General features: G+C 40.8%; 1 protein-coding gene across 2 annotated transcripts in view; it reads right to left on the reverse strand.

The window, feature by feature from the left end:
- ANO6 (anoctamin 6) overlaps nucleotides 1-18,229 on the reverse strand; it is a 96,993-nt gene that overhangs the window by 68,307 nt on the left and 10,457 nt on the right. The window contains exon 1 of one of the 2 annotated variants that reach the window (XM_054988110.1): nucleotides 5,435-5,587. The exons of the other annotated variant lie outside the window; for it this stretch is intronic. Within the exon in view, the coding sequence (XP_054844085.1) occupies nucleotides 5,435-5,450 (16 nt within the window). The 5' untranslated portion in view covers nucleotides 5,451-5,587. Of the gene's footprint in view, nucleotides 1-5,434; nucleotides 5,588-18,229 lie in introns of those variants that run through there. 2 annotated transcript variants of the gene reach the window in all.

Raw genomic sequence — 18,229 nt, forward strand, 5'->3', positions numbered from 1 at the left:
GCAGGGGAGGAAGCTCCCCCACCTGTCAGCTGAAGCCAGCTCTGCCGGGAGTGCCTGATTCCATGCTGCTTGCAAGTGAGGGGCACTGAAACAAGTGCTTTAAACCCCGCGCCTTGCTTCAGCTGGCAGGCAGGGAAGTCCTAGGGAAGGCACAGACCAATGGACCTGGAGCCTTGTTTTCTGGTAACCTCCATGACTTCTCAGGCCATATGCTGTCTGGGATTGCAGGACACAGAGAGAGGGGGGGGGGAGAGGGAGAGAGACCCTGTTTGATATCAAACTGAGACATTAAGGTAAGGCTGCAGTAACAGAAAAGCTGACTCATTGAAAGGAAGGTAGCCAGGCTCTCCTGAGAATGTGGACTCTCCCTTGACAATAAGTTCTACACTTTGGCTTCTTGAGGGTCATCACAACTCAGGCCATGTTTTAAAGATTAGAGTTTGCTGGGCAATAATTTTCCAGGGCCATCAAGAAATCTGCTTTATAATCCAAAGTTCCCTAAGATAATTAATCACAAGGAAGGCTAGGACTTCAGCCATCTCCTGGCTTTTAAGTCAATCAAGCCGCAACTCAGTCTTTATCCAACAGGCCTGATCTGGCCACCTGTTAGGTAAACTAGTCGTGTCCATATTTGAAGTTCTCTCTGCCTTTCACTTCCCTAAAATCCAAACTTTCTAATAGGATTCAAAATTTCTAGCCTGGACCAAATCCCATCACAGCAGAGACACTGACTTCCTCTCAATGCCACTAGAAGTGTATAAAAGCCACCTATCAGTCCCCAAACTTTGGAAGCTGGTTTCTAGATCCTACCTGCTATCCCAGCCTCATGGTTGGCTTACTCTTGCTGAAATCATTTAGTCTCCCCTGGCCTTCCAATGGACAGCAACAAGCTTCCACTGCACTGGATCCTTTTTTCTATTCCTGATTCCTAGGCAGACTGGGGAAAGGTATATCTTTGCTCCCCATCTTTAATCTATGTCCCCTTATTTTCTAATTCACATTGACCCACACAGAGAGCTAGCATTCTCTTCTCTCTGCTAGTTAGAAGGACTAGACACTCACTTCTCTTCTGTCCTGTTCCCCATTTCCCCCCACATGTACAATTTAAGCTTAGAGGTAACTACCTCTGCAATTGGAATTGGAATAGTTTGGTTGATATTTTTGGGATGTTTCGAAATGTGCTATTTGCTTGTGCTTTGTTCAGTGTATTTACTTAGGATAAACCCCCTTTCTAAAATTGTACCCTATTCCCTCAATAAATTCTGTATTTCCTTTTAAACCTTTAAAATTTGTTTGTTGTCCTTTTCGTGATGAATCACAATCCTCACAGCCACCTCATTAGGTAAAGATCCCTCTGTTCCCACTTCCTGCACAAACAGGTAAGCTAATTCCCCGCACCAATCTGAAACTGCATGTTCATGTTTGCAGAGTTATGGTAACAGTTGAGTGGAACATGAGCAAAGTGAATATTCCCCCGCAGAGAAAAGATGCAAACCAAGGGAGCATGCACTTCAGTCGACCCCAGGATCTCTCGTTGGTATCAGCTTGGGTCTGATACCAAGTTTACATCTTTTAAAAGAGAAAATAGAACATATTACCTGAATGATTTTCTGAAGACTTATGTAAGAATAAATGGATAGCAAGCATGAGCAATGAAAAGCATTACTTTGGATTTTTTAAAAGTAGCATTTTCTAATAGCAGAAATGATTGACTTGCCTCCGGAGTGGCAACACGCACACACACACATATGCTCTCTCCAGGTAGATATAACTAGAGCAGCCAATTCTAAATTCTCCTGACCCCGATGTGAACATTACCCTGGCAATAAGGGCTTTGCCAAGAAGACTAACTGCATGGGTGCTTCATCAGATGGAAACACTGCCTTCAGGCTACGGCTATGAGGTGCTGTTGCTTCTTACTGCATTCCTGCAATTGTTTTATGGAAGGTTTGTAGCTATTTTCATGCAACCCCAAGCATCGAAAAATAAGCCCCTCTTCCACCATATAAACCATCCTATAATACAATCCCATGTCATGAAAAGGGGGGGGAACATTGTTTTATCTATGAAATTGTATATTTATTCATTCACTTCATTTATACTCCACCTTTCCCCCGCATGGGGACACAAAGTGGCTTACACCTTTCTCCTCTCTTCCATTTTATCCTGACAACAAGCATCCATGGTAGAATGGGGATTTGAACCTGGTTCTCCTAGATCCTCCCCTGACACTCTAACTATTGCACCACCCTATAAATAGGCCAAACCATGATAATGGGTTTAAAGTCAGGTTGGGATACCCAGACACCCAAGACCTTCCCCACATGCTAGGACCCTGGCGTTCAACAAGTATGGGGCAGCAGAGACGGACTGCTTTTGGTTTCAGTCAGGTACAATCTTCAGCAATATTCAGCATTCCAAGGTACATATAAATCAGACTTACCTTTCTTCACACTTTATCAGTTTTGCTGAATGTCTTTAATTAATAAATATTTTATAGTTTAACACAACACGTCCATTGCTGTGCCATTCCTATAATGCTCTGATTGGCTGGCTGTAACCACACTAGCATACTCTCTGCAAAAAGGTTGCTTTTGCTGACCTACAGGCAAATTTTCTGAAACCTTTTAGAATCTTATACGTACATAAAGTATTCCACATGGTCTTGGCAGCATTTACAATGCCGCTATGACAAGTGAAATGGGTTTAGGAGTGTTGCTGCGGGCTGTGGCAATCTATGTATCGCAAGGATATCTGCTTTCATTTTTTTATAAAATAGTTAGCTTGAAAAAATTTTCTTCCAGATGTGTAGCATGCTGTTTCCAGCATGCTGTTGTGATGGTGGTGATATTTACTCCAGGGAATGAAACAAGAAAATCTCTCAAGAAATTTTCCATCAACATGAAGCTCAGAAATATGTGAGTCATAAGTTAACTTAAATATTGGCCCAGTTGAGCAATCACAATTGGTTGACGCTTAAAACAAGAGTGGGGTTTGGCTCAAATGGAAGAATTGCAGCAAGACTTTTAAAAGCAAAACATTTTGAAAGCCAGATAATTTTTAGAAAATTATGCAAGGAAGAAAAACCTTCAGTGAACTCACTATACTATATAGTCAATGGATCTTAAAATGGATGTTTGAACTACAATGATATAACTACTGTGGCCGTTGTCACACGGCCATAAATTTAGCACCAAACTAGCACCATCTCCCACTGAATGCTCACCTTATTCCAGTTCTGTTGCGATTTCACCAATCTCTATGTCGTCCTCATCTGCTTCCATGTGAATGCCCTGGATTCACTGTGAACGCTTTGAAACGCCAAAGCGCTCACTTCCCCTTTCATCTGTCCCACCTAATGCTGATTATCCTGCCCCAGACTCCCACAAGCCCCAGCACGACCCGCAATTCAGCCTCAAAGTAATTTTTTTTAAAGGTAAGCCAGTGCTTTTGTGATATTCTGCCATGCAAGAACAACTGAAGCAGTTTACACCAATTGAGTACACTGACATTTCCTCTAAAATTTTAGTGCCAAGTAGCTGTTGATTCTCTGCTTCGCTGCCCATCTTGGACCCCCTTTTCTTCCCCCCCTTTTTTTAAACACACACACACACACACACACACACACACACACACACACACACACACACACAGAGTCGTCAAAAGATGGGAGAATCCGTTCTGATAACGATAACAGAGGAAACTATTTCTAGTGCAAAACTTTAAAAAAAATTTTTATTGGTGAGCATAATTTCAAGTATTATTTCAGTTCAACCCTATCTAATTTAATCTAACCTAATCCCCACCCTTTCCCCCCTCCTTGTTGACCTCCAACAGCTTTCCAACCCTTTACCTCCTTTATTACTTAACAAATTCTATATTAAACAATAAAACATCCCTACATAACATTCCTTACTCTAAGCCCAAATTTACTCTATACATACTATATTAGTTTTACTGATATTCCTTCCCAAAATGAATAGCATACTTATCAAATTAATTTTACTAATACTTCTTCCCGTTATTAACAACCTACTTATCATATCATATATTTAACCATAATCCAAATTTAATAATAATTGAATTAATATTCTAACTTAGTAACATTTATTACTCTAAATATTTTCATCTTCTCTTACATAACTATATGTATGCTATAACACTATTTCTAATATATCAATCCCACTTCTAAGTATCAGAACTAAATAAATTCTACCCCTCCTATACTTAACTATAATCCTAGCTTAGATTAATATAAACACACATTTCTTCTATTGGTAAAGTCACTTCTCTCTTCTGTTCGTAGTATCATAATTTAAAAGTTCTCAAACTGCCACAGTTCTCCTTTCACATCCCATTTTTTCTCCAAATATTGTTTCAGTTTCGCCCAGTCTGCCATAAATTGTTCTGGATCTTGGTCTTTAAGTTTTCTTGTCATTTTGTATTTCTAGTGCAAAACTGACTAAATAAGGGGCCGTGTGACAACGGCCTATATTTGCCTTTAGTGCTATCAAACTATTACATTTCAGGTTGCTAGCATTTTAAAAGTTCTGTGCTGAAAAGTTCTGTGAAGCTGGTATACACTTAGAGTAAGAGTGGTCTAATAAAAGACAGCTTTTTACTTCCTTTGATCCCACAAATAAATGTTTAGTAACTATAGCAATGGAGCATTTATATATGATGGGAGCAATGCCAGCAACACGAAACCTGTCAAAGCAATATAACATATGTACAAATCCTGTTCATTATTTCTAGGGCTCTTCATACCTTTATTTTCAGTTTGGAAGACAACTTACGAAACGCAATGCTAAGACCATAGTGTTTTATCATTTTATACAGATGCCTTCTTGCTTCTTTATTCAAGAACTAGAAGTGTAAATAGTGTAAAGGACCTAGGTTAAAAACATCACTGCAAATCATACAGTGTAGAGTTGTTGTTTTAAGGGTGGAAGTACACATTATTTGTAATGAGTCCAAATGAGTCCCGCGGGAACACAGCTTCAGGAAGGAAAGATTTAGAGCAGAAAAAATGACAGGGAGCAGCTGCTTTCCTTTTCTCCCACTCACAAATTTTCTACTACCCCCAAACCCATTTTCCATCCCTGACACGTTTACTGCTTTGGGAAGGGAATTTAAAGCGGGAAAGCGATAGATGAAGAGAAGTGGGCCCCTCCTCTCTGCCATGGTAGAGGGAGAATCTGAATCCGAGGCTTCTGTGTTCATCAGAGGATCAAACCACACGAGACAAAATACACTCGAATTACACTCAAATACTTGAGTAATTCGAGTGTATTTTGTCTCATGTGGTGAGACCCTGACTCTCCAGTCTTGAAATCACAATGGCTAAATAAGAAGGAATGGTCTGCTGCTTCTTAATCGGACATCTATTGTCTTCTGAGTACTTTTTAATAATTCCTTTACCTGTTGTCCTTACCTGGTAGTCGTTCCATGTAGTTTCGAGAAATTCTGCTGGTAGCAAACAATGCCTAGCAAAGGGATTTGCTTTTACTGGCTGAATTACAGGGTCACACCAAGTTCCGGGATCCCCTTCTCTGTTCTCATGGCAGGACTTGAGTAGAGACCTAGATATCCTATTCCTGGATATCAGGAGTTCAGAATATAAAAATACCAAAAAAATGAAAAAGCATAAAGTGACACTTTAAAAGTGTCAGTGTGGAGGGGAGAAGGGAATGAGGCACCAGTTGACAAATAGAGAAGGCAGGAGATTCCTTCTAAACCAATTTGTTGTGTAAATACACATACTCTCTGTGTAAAAAATCTTGAAGAACCTGCCAGACCAGATTAACATGGGCTAAACTGTTTTAAAAGTAACATGACACATATCTGCAAAAGAGGAACACATTGCTCAACCAGTAACAGTTACTGCAAACACTAAAGGCTTTTCAGAAGAATTCAGCATGATGATGAATGATATAGGTGGAGAATATTTACTGTAGACACTAAATGAAAGTGTCTTCTCTAATGCAAGTTTCTTACAATCATTTGAACCACATAAAATCAATTAGCAGCATACTCAAAGATGATGTATGCTTCTGTGTATGTATAAATATCTCATACATTGGCCGTTTCCACACTACTTACCTTCAATCAGAACGCCGTGACACGTTGCAAAAAAAATGTGGAAGATAGAGTTTTCTCGCACAAATTTTGTGCGACACTATCCTACGTGTGCCATGTCGGCCTCCCACCTTTGGGGTGGGGGGAGTGTTCTCCCCACTATTGGACCTTAATGTATTTGGTTAATTTATTTTATTGTTTATTGTATGTTGATTTTAGAATTATTGTTTTCTTGTTTTTATTGATTTTACCTGTTGTTCACTGCCCAGAGCCCTTGAGGATGGGCGGTTTATAAATTGAAATAACAACAACAACAACAACAACAAAGTATTTTCTCTAAGTTTTCAGATTGGTCAGTTAACAGATTTTTCCACCTCTGTGTGGAAGCAGTGCATATTACATATCCAATCTTTCCATGGACCCGCTGTAATATTATGCACCATCTCTCAAGGTGTAAAATGGGAACCAAAGCTACATTCCTCACAGTGATGATAAATGAAATAAAGGTACGGGAGCACCCCAGTGAGTCATCAAATCACCCTTCCATAAAATAGTATATAGATTACAATGCTTCCCACCCAAAAGTCTTTATTGAATATACATGATGGGGCTTCACTCCTCCCCCCTTTTCTTGTCCACTCTGGTGTTTCTAATTTGTAGGATCAGCCATATGTTGTAACAAACAAACACAAACAAGCAACCCTCATCATGATATTCCTCCATCAATCTTCCAAGCTGATTCTATATAGTGAGTGAATTTCATGTTAGATATGTTTTTAATTTGTGGTCCTTGATTAAGTATAAATTCAACCACATAGGGAAACATCATACAGCAGTTGCATGACTAATTTCCTGTCAAAACTGCTTTTATAAACATATCCTGAGGTAGCAGAATCATGGCCATCATTGGCCCCCAGAAAGAAATAAAGATCCTGTCATTGATACAAGTTGCAGGAACAAGTGTGCCTGGACTATGGATAGAAACATTTAAGGCTCTTTGTCTTATGTGTTTGTACGGCTGGCGAAAGAGGGCAGATTGTTATGGTTTGAGGAGAATATGCTAGCGAACAGTATCTCTGTCCCCCAACAGGCAAGCTGTAAATATGGAATAATTCATCATATTTCTCATGTGCCACATGCAACCTTTTTAAAAGGTAGTATATTCAGAAAAGTAAATCTCACAAAAAGAATGGTTCCATTTGTAAGTGAACTCAGGGGCATTACCATAGGAACTATCACACATTTCAGATCTGTTAAAATAGTTATGGGTCAGGAATCCACTGAATAATGTATCTGTAATATAGATCAACACTTTATAGAAGTTTCCCTGCCAGTGGATATACACAGAGGGAACAACTGCAGCCCAAAACAGATGAAACAGCTTTTCATTGTGCTATACAGCTTGGAATTAGCAGCTGGTATTAAGGAAACTTCTTTCTGCTTGGCTCTACAAAATACAAAAGAATCAATAACCCAACACAACTCCATCACAAACCCTTTATATATCTTGCTTAGGTTCACACACTGTAAAATCCATGGCTTGTTAAATTATATACATCCACTGTAGCTTCATACTCTGTGAGTGTAAAGAAAACCTTTAATCCCACTTTAAAATATACAGTTTATGGTACCAAGTACATTGTACTTTTTCTAGTTTTATACATAACTTGCTGACAATAAAAATAGTCCTTTTTATGCTGGCTCTCCCAGCACTGCATGTTTTCCTAATTACAAACAGACATCTCAACCCTTCAATCAACCAGGAAACAGCAGAAGAAAACAGAGAAAATGATACGTCTTGTGCTGTCAGCATGGTAGAAGAAACCTCATCTTTGGCATCTATTTACTTTCTCTACTTTGGAATTTCTCTGCAGATCAGAGTGGCGGAATCCCAAGACATCACTTCTCACTTTTGTTACAAATTCTTCAAGGCAAAATAATAGTGCTAAAAAGAAAGAAGGAGCCCAATGCTAATGTAAAGTATGAGAAAGCAACATGCAATGTGTACATGTTTCCTGCCGTTTCCTGGTGTGTTGAAAAAATGATCTATATATGTTTTAGACCGGTGGTCTTCAACTGTGTGTTGGAAGTAGCGTTGCCAATTTACCTGCTATGGAGGGTGATCACCTGCCTCTGCCTCCCAGCCCATTGCTGCTTGAATGAGAGGCAGCAGGAGACATCATCAATGCCACTTCCAGCCAAAATCCAGAAGTGACATCACTGATGCTGTAGAATTTTGGCAAAACCATAGAGATTGGAAAAATCCTAGAACATTAGAAATGGCTCTTCAAGATTTTTTCCCATGCCCTGCCCCAAAGTCTCCTGGCTGTTCCAGGCACATGCCTGGCAACCCTAGTTAAGACAGGTAGGATATGGAGCCCTGCCTGCTAGCCCAGAAGCTCTCTAGAGTCATTAGGTTTTTTGCTTTCTCTTTAAGTACTTGTTGGTAGCATGTATGTAAGCCGCCACTCCCTTGGTTTCCTGTCAGCACCCCTTGGCCATCCTGTTGGGCACACAGCAGGGACATCCCCCAGGCTTCAGAATAGGTGGAGGGGGATTGCTTCACCCTTGTTCTTCATCATGCCCCTGGGTAATAGCCCTTCTCACAACAAACCACACCCAAGTCTTCCTTCCCATCCTATTCTGGGTGCCTCTTTTAAGGCACTATCCATCCCCTTTCCTTCCTGAATCAGCCAATCCCTCCCCTCCTCCCTATCCCGGTCCTTCTCTCTGGTCCCAGGGAAAGCCAGACATTGGCCCTCTGCCAGTGCCCTTCAGCTCCTCCCCCAGGCTACTCCCTGGGATTGGGAACATGCCCTGCCCCTGCCCTGCCAGGTCTGTGGCTTTCCCCACACTGCCCAACCATCCTCCCAGACTGTACAGGCTGACCTGAGCACGTTCAGGCTCAGCTCTGCCTGCCCTTGCATCGATGATGGGCTCATCCTGGTGCTCACCCTCCTCCCAGGCTTGGCACTGAGGAAGTAGCTGCTGGAGCATGGCTCACCTGACCTGCCAGCCTCAGCACTGCTGTTCGTCCCCACCTCATGACAGCCCCTCCACTGCTTCTGACGCTGTCGCCATCTCTGCCGTCTCCTCTGGTGAGCGGTTCTTGGAGGCAGGGGGCTTGCAGGGGCACTACATCACTGCTGTGGACCCTTGTGATGGGGGAAGCATCATCTCCAAATCTGGGATGCCCAGCCATCCTGGACAGTGAATGTGTAGACAGCAGAACTGCCATACCTCTTGCCTTTCTTTGCACTTATAGGAGAACCCAAGTGATCTCATTTCAGTGTCTTCCTGCCCTTCTTTGCGCTTAGAGGAACAGTAGGATCTTGAGATGAGACCTTTCACTGGTCAAAAGGTTTCCCCTATGGATCTGATCCTTGGCTTGTTGCCACTATGGTATACCTCATAGTGTTTAACTTGGGTTTCTTCTTCCCACAGTTTCAAAGGTCAGGCCTATGGCCTGACCTTTGAAACAATGGGATCATAATTTTAGCTCCCTTTCTTCTTATCAGTTGACTTTGTTGTCATTTCACGACCTGTCAGATGCTTATGGCTCAGTGGGGTTATGGGTTTGGAAAAGCTGATGATCACAGCTTTTTATATGCCTATAGGATTGATTGCTGCCTGTTACAACAGGAGATAAGTCAAGTTTCATGCTGCGATGGAACATAGGGAGAGAGGCAGTCCCGTAGATATGATGGACCAAGGCCATGAAGAGATTTGTAGGTGATATCCAATACCTTGAATTGGGCTTGGTAACTGATAGGTAGCCGAAGAAGTGATTGTACAATGGGAGTAATATTCATGGTCTTCCTAGTTTCTGAGAGTAGCTGAATTGCAGGGTTCTGCACCAACTGGAGTCTGAGTTAACTTAGAGGGGAGACTTATGTACAGTGCATTACAGTAGTCAAGTCTCAATGTTACCATGGTGTGGATCCATGAATTTATAGCTTCCCTGGCAGCCCTGAGCCTCTCTCAAATACTGACAGGCCCCACACATGAAAGAGGTCACACCCTGGACTTAATATTATGCACTATGAAGGATAGTCTTGTTTCATTGTTGGAGATACAGGGTGAACCATGGTTTGACCATTATCTACCGACGGCAATGGTGAATATGGTCTCAACACTCCCCCCTCAAAAGAGGAACTCATATAAACAGTTAGCCCACAAATGTTCATGGGCCCTTCTAGATTCCAAAATTCCCTCGGGGATCTTAGGATTCCAAACACATGCCATAGAAGCATGGAATGTGAAGCTCCTCAAAGCTATTGACAACACTGCCCATCACCAACCTCTCCCTCCCTTGTCATGGAAGCCTGCCCTGTGGTTTCCCACGGAGCTGGGTGACCTAAATAAATAAATAAATTGCCCAAAGGACATCAAACAGTACTTTTACTCATTGAAACATATTGGAACATGCTGGAAAATTGGAGATTTAATTTTACTTGGAAACAGCTACACATCCCACAATTCCATGCTATCAGGACCAGATTAACACATTCCAAGGCTCTAAGTTTCCAAGGCCCATAACATGACAATATAGTAATTTAGTTATTTTTATTTTTGTATCTAGAGCTCCCTCACAATCTGACACCCTAAACTGTAATTTATTTAGCTTATGCATAAATCCAGCTCTGCGTGCTATCTTCAACTGGTAACTTGAATGGAATGAAAGCGGTTACATGACATGCTGTTGGCTGGCAAAAGGTTCAAGACAAAATAAAAAGGTATAACTAGTTTCTTGAACTGACTGCAATGAGATTCACCTTTGCGGTATAATGACTGCCAAAATAGGAGCTGTGAGGTTTTTTTTCCAGAGGATGCTGTTGGTATGAAGTAAATTCCCATCTGTGTGGCGATTTTAATTTACATATGTGCATACATGCTGTCAAGTCCCAATGGACTTATGGTGACACCAGCAAGGGGCTTTCAAGGCAAGTGAGAAGCGGAGGTGGTTTGCCAATGCCTTCCTCTGCAGAATTGTCCCTGGTGGTCTCCCATCCAAGCACTGACTCTGCTTAGCTTCTGAGATCTTACAAGATTGGTCTATAACATGTCACATTCCCTTCCTGATTTTAATATAACTCAAAAACTAGACTTTATGGCTGACTTGATGCAGCTGTAACATGAAATCATAGTTAGTTTAACTGTGGTTCACGGATGTCTCCACTCAGGCCTCTAACTAACTATAGTTAATTTGGCTTTCTTAAACCAGGATCTACAGCCAAGATCTGAAGCTGGTTTCTTGAACACTCTTACTGTTAACAATGGTTTCATGTTACACACAAACAGATGGTCCTGACTTAATCTTGGCTTTCCACTGCTCATATTCCCTGGACCAGAGGTCCATGGAAAGACTTGCTTAGAACTGCTCTTGAAATGCAAGATCTCTCACTAAAAGTATTTCATCTATGACCACCCTAAAAGCAGAGGGATGCTGGCATGCTCCATCCCAGGGGCAGCTCAAGGCATTTCCACAGTCCCCCCTTCTCTGGTGCCAGCCCTGGCATGGAGCTAATGCGTGTGGCAGAGCCATGAGGATCTGCATCTTCTCCCTCTTGCCCCTACCATGGTGCAGAATAGGCAATAAGGATGCCAGTTGTGGCCATGGGATGGAAACTGATAGGTGGGGAGGTCTTTTGGATACATGGGTATAGGGGGGAATTGTGTATATCTGGGTGGTTTGGGTGTGAGGAAAACAGTAATCTGAAAAGCTAGGAAGTTAAGAGGATTCCATGCTGACAGATTTCAGCTTCCCCACTTTTGATTCATTCATTGGAATTAATCAGTTAAAAACAAAACCTTCATTTTCAGAAGTAGTATGCCCCTGAGTGGAGGGGAAGGCAGCATGGTATAGCTGGATATCATCAGATCTTGGAAGCTAAGTAGGGTCAGTACTTTGATGGGAGACCACCAAGGAAGATGCTGCAGAGGAAGGCAATGGCAAACCACCTCTGCTTCTCACTCACCTTGAAAGCCTCAGAGGGGGTCACCATGTCAGTTGTGATTTGATGGCACTTCACGCTAACATGCCCCTAGGTACCAGCCTGCATGAACAAACAGCGGAAGAAAGCTATCCCTATCAATTCCAAAATCAGGTCCAAAATCTGGGCTAGATGGATCTTTAGTCTGATCTTGTAAATGAACTCCTACAAGGGTACAACAAATTTCTTAGTGCCTGGCAGTATGCAGACAGTGCAATCCTGTGCAGTTATTTTAGTGTACACCCACTGATACCAACGGGCTTGGAATGGAATAAATCTGTGCAGGACTGAGAAAGAGAGAGCGACAATGATTTCCATTATTACAATGGGTGGGGAAAAATCAACAGTCCTGGAAATGATTTCTGGCTGTTTCTGTGAGTTGCAACAGTTCTCCCCGTGGCCCTGTATCTGCAGTGTGTGTGTGAAATGGCCCTGAGCAAAAGGCAAATGTTCAATATAAAGGAAGCACTACTATACTTTTTAAAAGTGCAGCGCAGATGGATTTTCTTCTGTTTACTTTCTTGGCTCTTGCCTTTGCTTTGTATGCCAGCAAGTCACTCCAATTAGCATTCTAGCATGGACCTAGCACTGTAATATTGTGGCAGAAGAAGATGCCTATTAACCCTCGAGCCCTTCCCCTGTGCATATGCTCTGTTTAATATGTTTTGCTTGAGCCATAACTGAATTACCTTCTTGTCCATCTGCAATTATTCTTCAACAGAAATTTATTCTGCATTGCTGTTCAAGACAAGAGATGACTGAAATGTTCCATTTTAATAGGTAACTGGTTGTTAAACAGAGAGACAGGTCTGAAGAAAACAGTGAAGTTACTAAGACGGAACAGGCATTTTGAAGAACCAGAGCCTAACATATATCCATAAAACACAGATGCAAAACGTCTTGGTATGAAAATAAAATTGAAAAAGATGCTGGCATTGTGGAAAGGCCGCATGCAATATTAACTTGACATGTCCAGGCCCAAAACTGCCCATAATTATAAGTTTTATGGCAGAGCAAGAAAAAACAGCATCTTTCCTGAGGACAAAAAACTTACTGACAATTTACAGTTATTTTTGTTGAGCTACATACCACTTTCCTTTCTATAAGCCACTTTAGACCAAACATTTTTTCTCTGAAACTACTCCTACTGGAGTAAAAGGGATTATTCTGGAATAAGCGTGTTGTGAATTCTTGTTTCAGCAGGTCAATGGGCTTAGAAGGGTGTAACTTTCCTAAAGATGGCACAGTAAGTGTCCTAATGAAAGGAAATAGATATAATATAATGGTGTTGAGAGTCTGTAGTTTCTCACCAGGTGAATCAGTCTGCAAGATATAATAAAGTTCAGTTTTCTCTTCTGTGCTGTTCAACATCCACATCAGAGATTTTGCACATATCAGGCCCTTTAGGGTGTCCAGTATATCCCACAGGTCCTTTATGACACTACATACAATTCAGTCAGCTCATATTCAGGAACCGACTGTCAGGCCTGGCTAGGGGGTCCTCTCAGACTCTCCACTCCAGCAGACACAGCTGTATGAGTTTAAAGGTCTTTATTAGATATTTGCTCCCTAGAAGTACACTGTACATAGTAATTGCCTGGAATGCCAAAGCAAAGTCTTCCCAGAAAAGTTATACCCTCAGTCTCCTCCCCCCAGTTCAAATGACAGTCAGTTGAAGTTGGCGCAGAGCTGCGAAGCATGAAAGTCCTGGAAAAGATGCAGAGCCGAGTTTCTCAAGGTTGGTCGGTTCCCAGATGTTCAGTCTCAGCTGTACTGATAACACCGCTCAACCCAAACAAAGCGTAACAAAGACACAGTGAAGCAAGAAAGTAGCTACACTACTATCCATCCCACCCACCCCCCAAGTAGATGCACATTCACAGGTATGGCAGGCAGGCTGGCTTGCCTGTCTAACACCAACAAGCCAACTCCCTTCATAGGACAAAGAACTTGTAGGAACGCAAGGACCACATAATTTTTGTGCAAGGATCCCTCCCTCAACAGCCATTTGTGGCCCCAGGAATCTTTATTTCCAGGGTTCTGGGACACCCATGGAGTAATAATTATGTAGCTCAGGAGGGTGCAGCAGGGAGGGGGAAGAGGGATGAAATCTCACCTTTCATCCTCTTCCATCAGCAAATTTCTGCTCACACTAAAGGCAGAAGAGAATGATTTCACCTCTTCCTCCCAGCTGCTTTCCAATCCATGTGGCTATTACTCCATGCAGGTCCTGTGACCCCAGGAGTAAATTTTCCTGGAGTCAGGATTTGCTGCTGGGAGGTGGAGGGGAATGCTGGGAAGACTGGTGACTGTCAGTGCCTTCCACTGATGGATTGTGGGATCTAGTCCATAGTTTGATATCAAATAACATTGTGGTTCTGATACACAGTTCTTTGCAGAACCCAGTAAAATAGATTTAGGATTTCTTGGTATTTTAAGTCCTGTTATTTGATTGATTTCAAAAAAAGGTTTTTCAGAATACTTGAAGAACAGTACAAAGACACCATCTATGTAAAAAATGTGCTGAAATCTGTCTACATTTCTAACATTTGTTGGAAATTTATCCCCCCACCCCTATTTATCCTGACTTTTCCCTCAATGAGGACTCAAAGCAGCTTTGCTCTGCGAAATCCAGGTTTGAATCCTCACTCTGCCATGGAAGCTTGTTGCGTGATCTTGGTCCAGTCACATGCTCTAGCCTAACCTGCCTTACACGGTTGCTGAGAGGATAAAACCATTCCAAGTACCACTCTCAGAACAAAGACCCATCTCAAATGGCCAAAACATTGCCCATCACTCATCTTCTGGTATTTATCCCATACGGACTAAGAATTTGCAATTTTAAATTTGGATTATAAATAAAATAAGTCAATGGTAAGATGACTGGACTGATAGCACCATCACTGTACCAGTTCTCTTCAATTTCTTTCTCACATTAAAATTTCAATGACTGGGCTATTTCATGAGATCACTATATGAAAAATTATTGTTCTTGATACACAAAAGTACATAAGCAAGTGGTATCCTAAAGCTATCTTGCTCTAATCTGTACCAAGGTATTTTGCTTTTGGTGTGAATCCATTTGAAAAATGCTTTTATTCTCACAGTTTGAAAACATTTTGTTACATTCAGACAAAGTGTGCCTCTTTCCTAATTGGCTCTCTGTAGACTGAGTAACTCTAGGTTTTTCAGTTTGCCTATAAAACTGGAAACCAGCTTCAGCTTCGTGCTTTTTTAGCTCTTCAAAGCCTGTAGAGATATAACTATCTGTATGTTTTCAAACAAAAACAAGATTTTGAATAAGGCCATCATTATTATGCTAGCAGTTCTTCTAAACTAAGAAATTTGGTGTTGCAACCACACTTACATGTATGTCACTTTTTATCTCTATCCATAGGCCGTTCCCGCTCATCCTTACAGGCACAGCACACTCAGAGAATACTAGCAGCTTTACCCCAGGATTGCAGACATCTCCATTTGCAAAACAGTTGCAGGCTGTTTGGTGTCCATTTCTTCAGCACCTTTTCTGGGACCGCACTTTCCCATGGTCCCAGAAAAGGCGCTGAAAAAACAGAAACCAAACAGCCTGCAACCATTTTGCAAACGGAGATGTCTGCAATCCTAGGGAAAAGCCGCTAGCATTCCATGAGTGGGCTGTCCCTGTAAGGACGTTTGGAAATGACCATAGTCTAAAATAGTTGGTCTTAAAGCACTAATCAGGATCTTCAATTAACTGTATTACTTATAGGGCACGGGACGTCAAAAGGTAGCTCATATATTACTGGTCACTCACTGGCTGCTGCAGACTAGCGTTTACATTCCCTAGAAGATTCATTAAAAATTGTGAAAAGATCTGCCCCGTTTTTAAAAAAAAAAGTTATATTTCATATGATTTTTCTATGTGCTGCTTAGCTTCGTTTCTGGTGTTCTTCCTTGCCCATGTTCTTTTTCTAGGACAGAACAAAATTTGGTAACATGCTAGGCTGGGGGAGAGGGGCATAGATTAGGATATTATTCATTCATTAGTCAGAAGTTGCTCTCATCAAAGAAAAGACTAGCAACTCCTATTGTTGGGATTCTAGATTATTGCGAACTATAAGAACTTTAAGAATCCAAAATAATTCTTCAAAGTTCAATTTTTAATTTGTTAATCTTATATCCTAAAACTGTACTGTAGTGGTTGATACTTCTTAAACATATTTCATGGAATCCAAAGGATCTGTGTAAGACATAATATCATCAGCATCTTCAACGGGAATCCACATTTCTGGTGGTACTCTTCTTACAGGAGCCAGAAGTTCGATGCCAACAACAAATAGCAATGGCAATAAAGAACACTCTTGACAGATGACTCAAAAGAACTGAAAAGTTGTAGATTTAACTTATTTGCTCATAAAAATGCTCTAGAATTACTACATATGATTTTTATTACTGCAAGAAAAATATGACCTATATTAAATTTTTCAAGGTTTGAAACTGCAGTTCTAGATAACTGAAAGCTTCTTCTGAATTAATGAACATCAAAACTGTTTTTCTTTTCTTTTTTGACAACACAGAAGTTGCATCTGATATTATCTACTAATGGTCTCATAATAAAACCAGTTTTCTCATTAATCTTATTTAATTTGTTTGCTAGAATAGCTGTAACTTTTTTGTAATCAACACTGGAGGTCATGGAGGGGGGTGTTAGGGAGGAGGAAGTTGTGAATTTCCTGTACTGTGCAAGGAGTTGGACTAGATGACCCTGGAGGTCCCTTCCAACCCTATGATTCTATGATAGAACAATCATTTTAGTCTATAAGAAATGTGACTATTAGGTTTATTAATATTTTCACTTCATTCCAACATTCTGGAATGTAATGATTCTGAAGATTCTCATTAAAGTGTAGAAGAGAAGATGAATTTAGAACATCCAAAAAACTTCCTATTGTTGCCTGCTGAGAAGCCATCTGATCTCAGTGTTTTATTAAGTTTAACCTTGTGGCATGGACAAAAGTGCCTTCTCCTGAATCTGTCTCTGTCTCTCTCTCTTTCTGTCCCTCTCTTTCTGTATTAAGGTATTTCTAAGGCTTTTCTTTGCACCTTCTTAGGTTGGCAGCAATGAAGAACAGGGCCTTCTCCTCAGTGGCACCTTCATTTCAGACCTCTTTCCCTCAGAAATTCCATAGAGCTGATTTAATGATCTTTAGGAAGCATTAAAACTTCCCTATTAAACCAGGCCTTTGGAAATAGGAAGTTTATTTGTTATTGCACTGTTTTAAACATCCATTCTGTTATGTATTTTATTTTGATGCTAATATTTTACTATAATACTGACGATGGCAGTATTTTAAATTATTCTTATTATTTTCATTATTATCCATACGGGAGGCTATATGCAGAAAGGAAAGACAGAAATTTAAAAGACTGGATAAAAAACGAGAACCAGAAAGATTATAAATTTCTAGGAAAAATCTGGAGAACTGCAGTCAGAATAAGCTTCTTAATACACTTTTAATATGTACTTTGGCAATGGAACCATATAAAGACAGCCCAGTATTAAAAGTATAAAGATGATCTGAATCATTATTACAATTTATTTCTCCGTATTGCTATAGTAACAGAATACTTCAGAGTTCTTAATGAATTTATCTGGAAAGGGCTCCTGTGTTCTTGGAAAGAGTTAGTATTTGTTTTACAAATAACGAATAAGCAAAAAGAAAAGAAAGAGAAAGTGAGAGGAAGAATAAAGAATCCTTTGGTAGAATGATGAATTAGTCCCAGATACCAGGCAAGCTTTGGGCAATTCCTCCTTCTGTTTAAACTGCATGAACTCAGTATAACTTTGGATTTAATGAACTGAATGCTGGCAAGAATAAGGAGCTTTGGGCCTAGGCAACCTTGCAAATCAACAAGACATACTACATTTTAAAAACACTGGAAAGAAGTAGATGATTTTCACAAAGAATTTTAAAGACATTTTCTTTCAGAGTTGATCATAACAGTTCAAAAGGAGACACAAAAGACTGAGGAGAAATTTATACTCAACAGTCTGGTCAAATAAGATAATAAACAGGAAATAGTTCTGTATCTCACATCTACGTCCCTCCCTTCTCCCAAGAAGCTCAGGGTGGCGTACAACCTTACAACAATGCTGAAGTGTCATGAGAGTGACGGGC

The sequence above is a fragment of the Eublepharis macularius genome, chromosome 9 (assembly GCF_028583425.1).
Source record: "Eublepharis macularius isolate TG4126 chromosome 9, MPM_Emac_v1.0, whole genome shotgun sequence".
Lineage (NCBI taxonomy): Eukaryota > Metazoa > Chordata > Lepidosauria > Squamata > Eublepharidae > Eublepharis > Eublepharis macularius.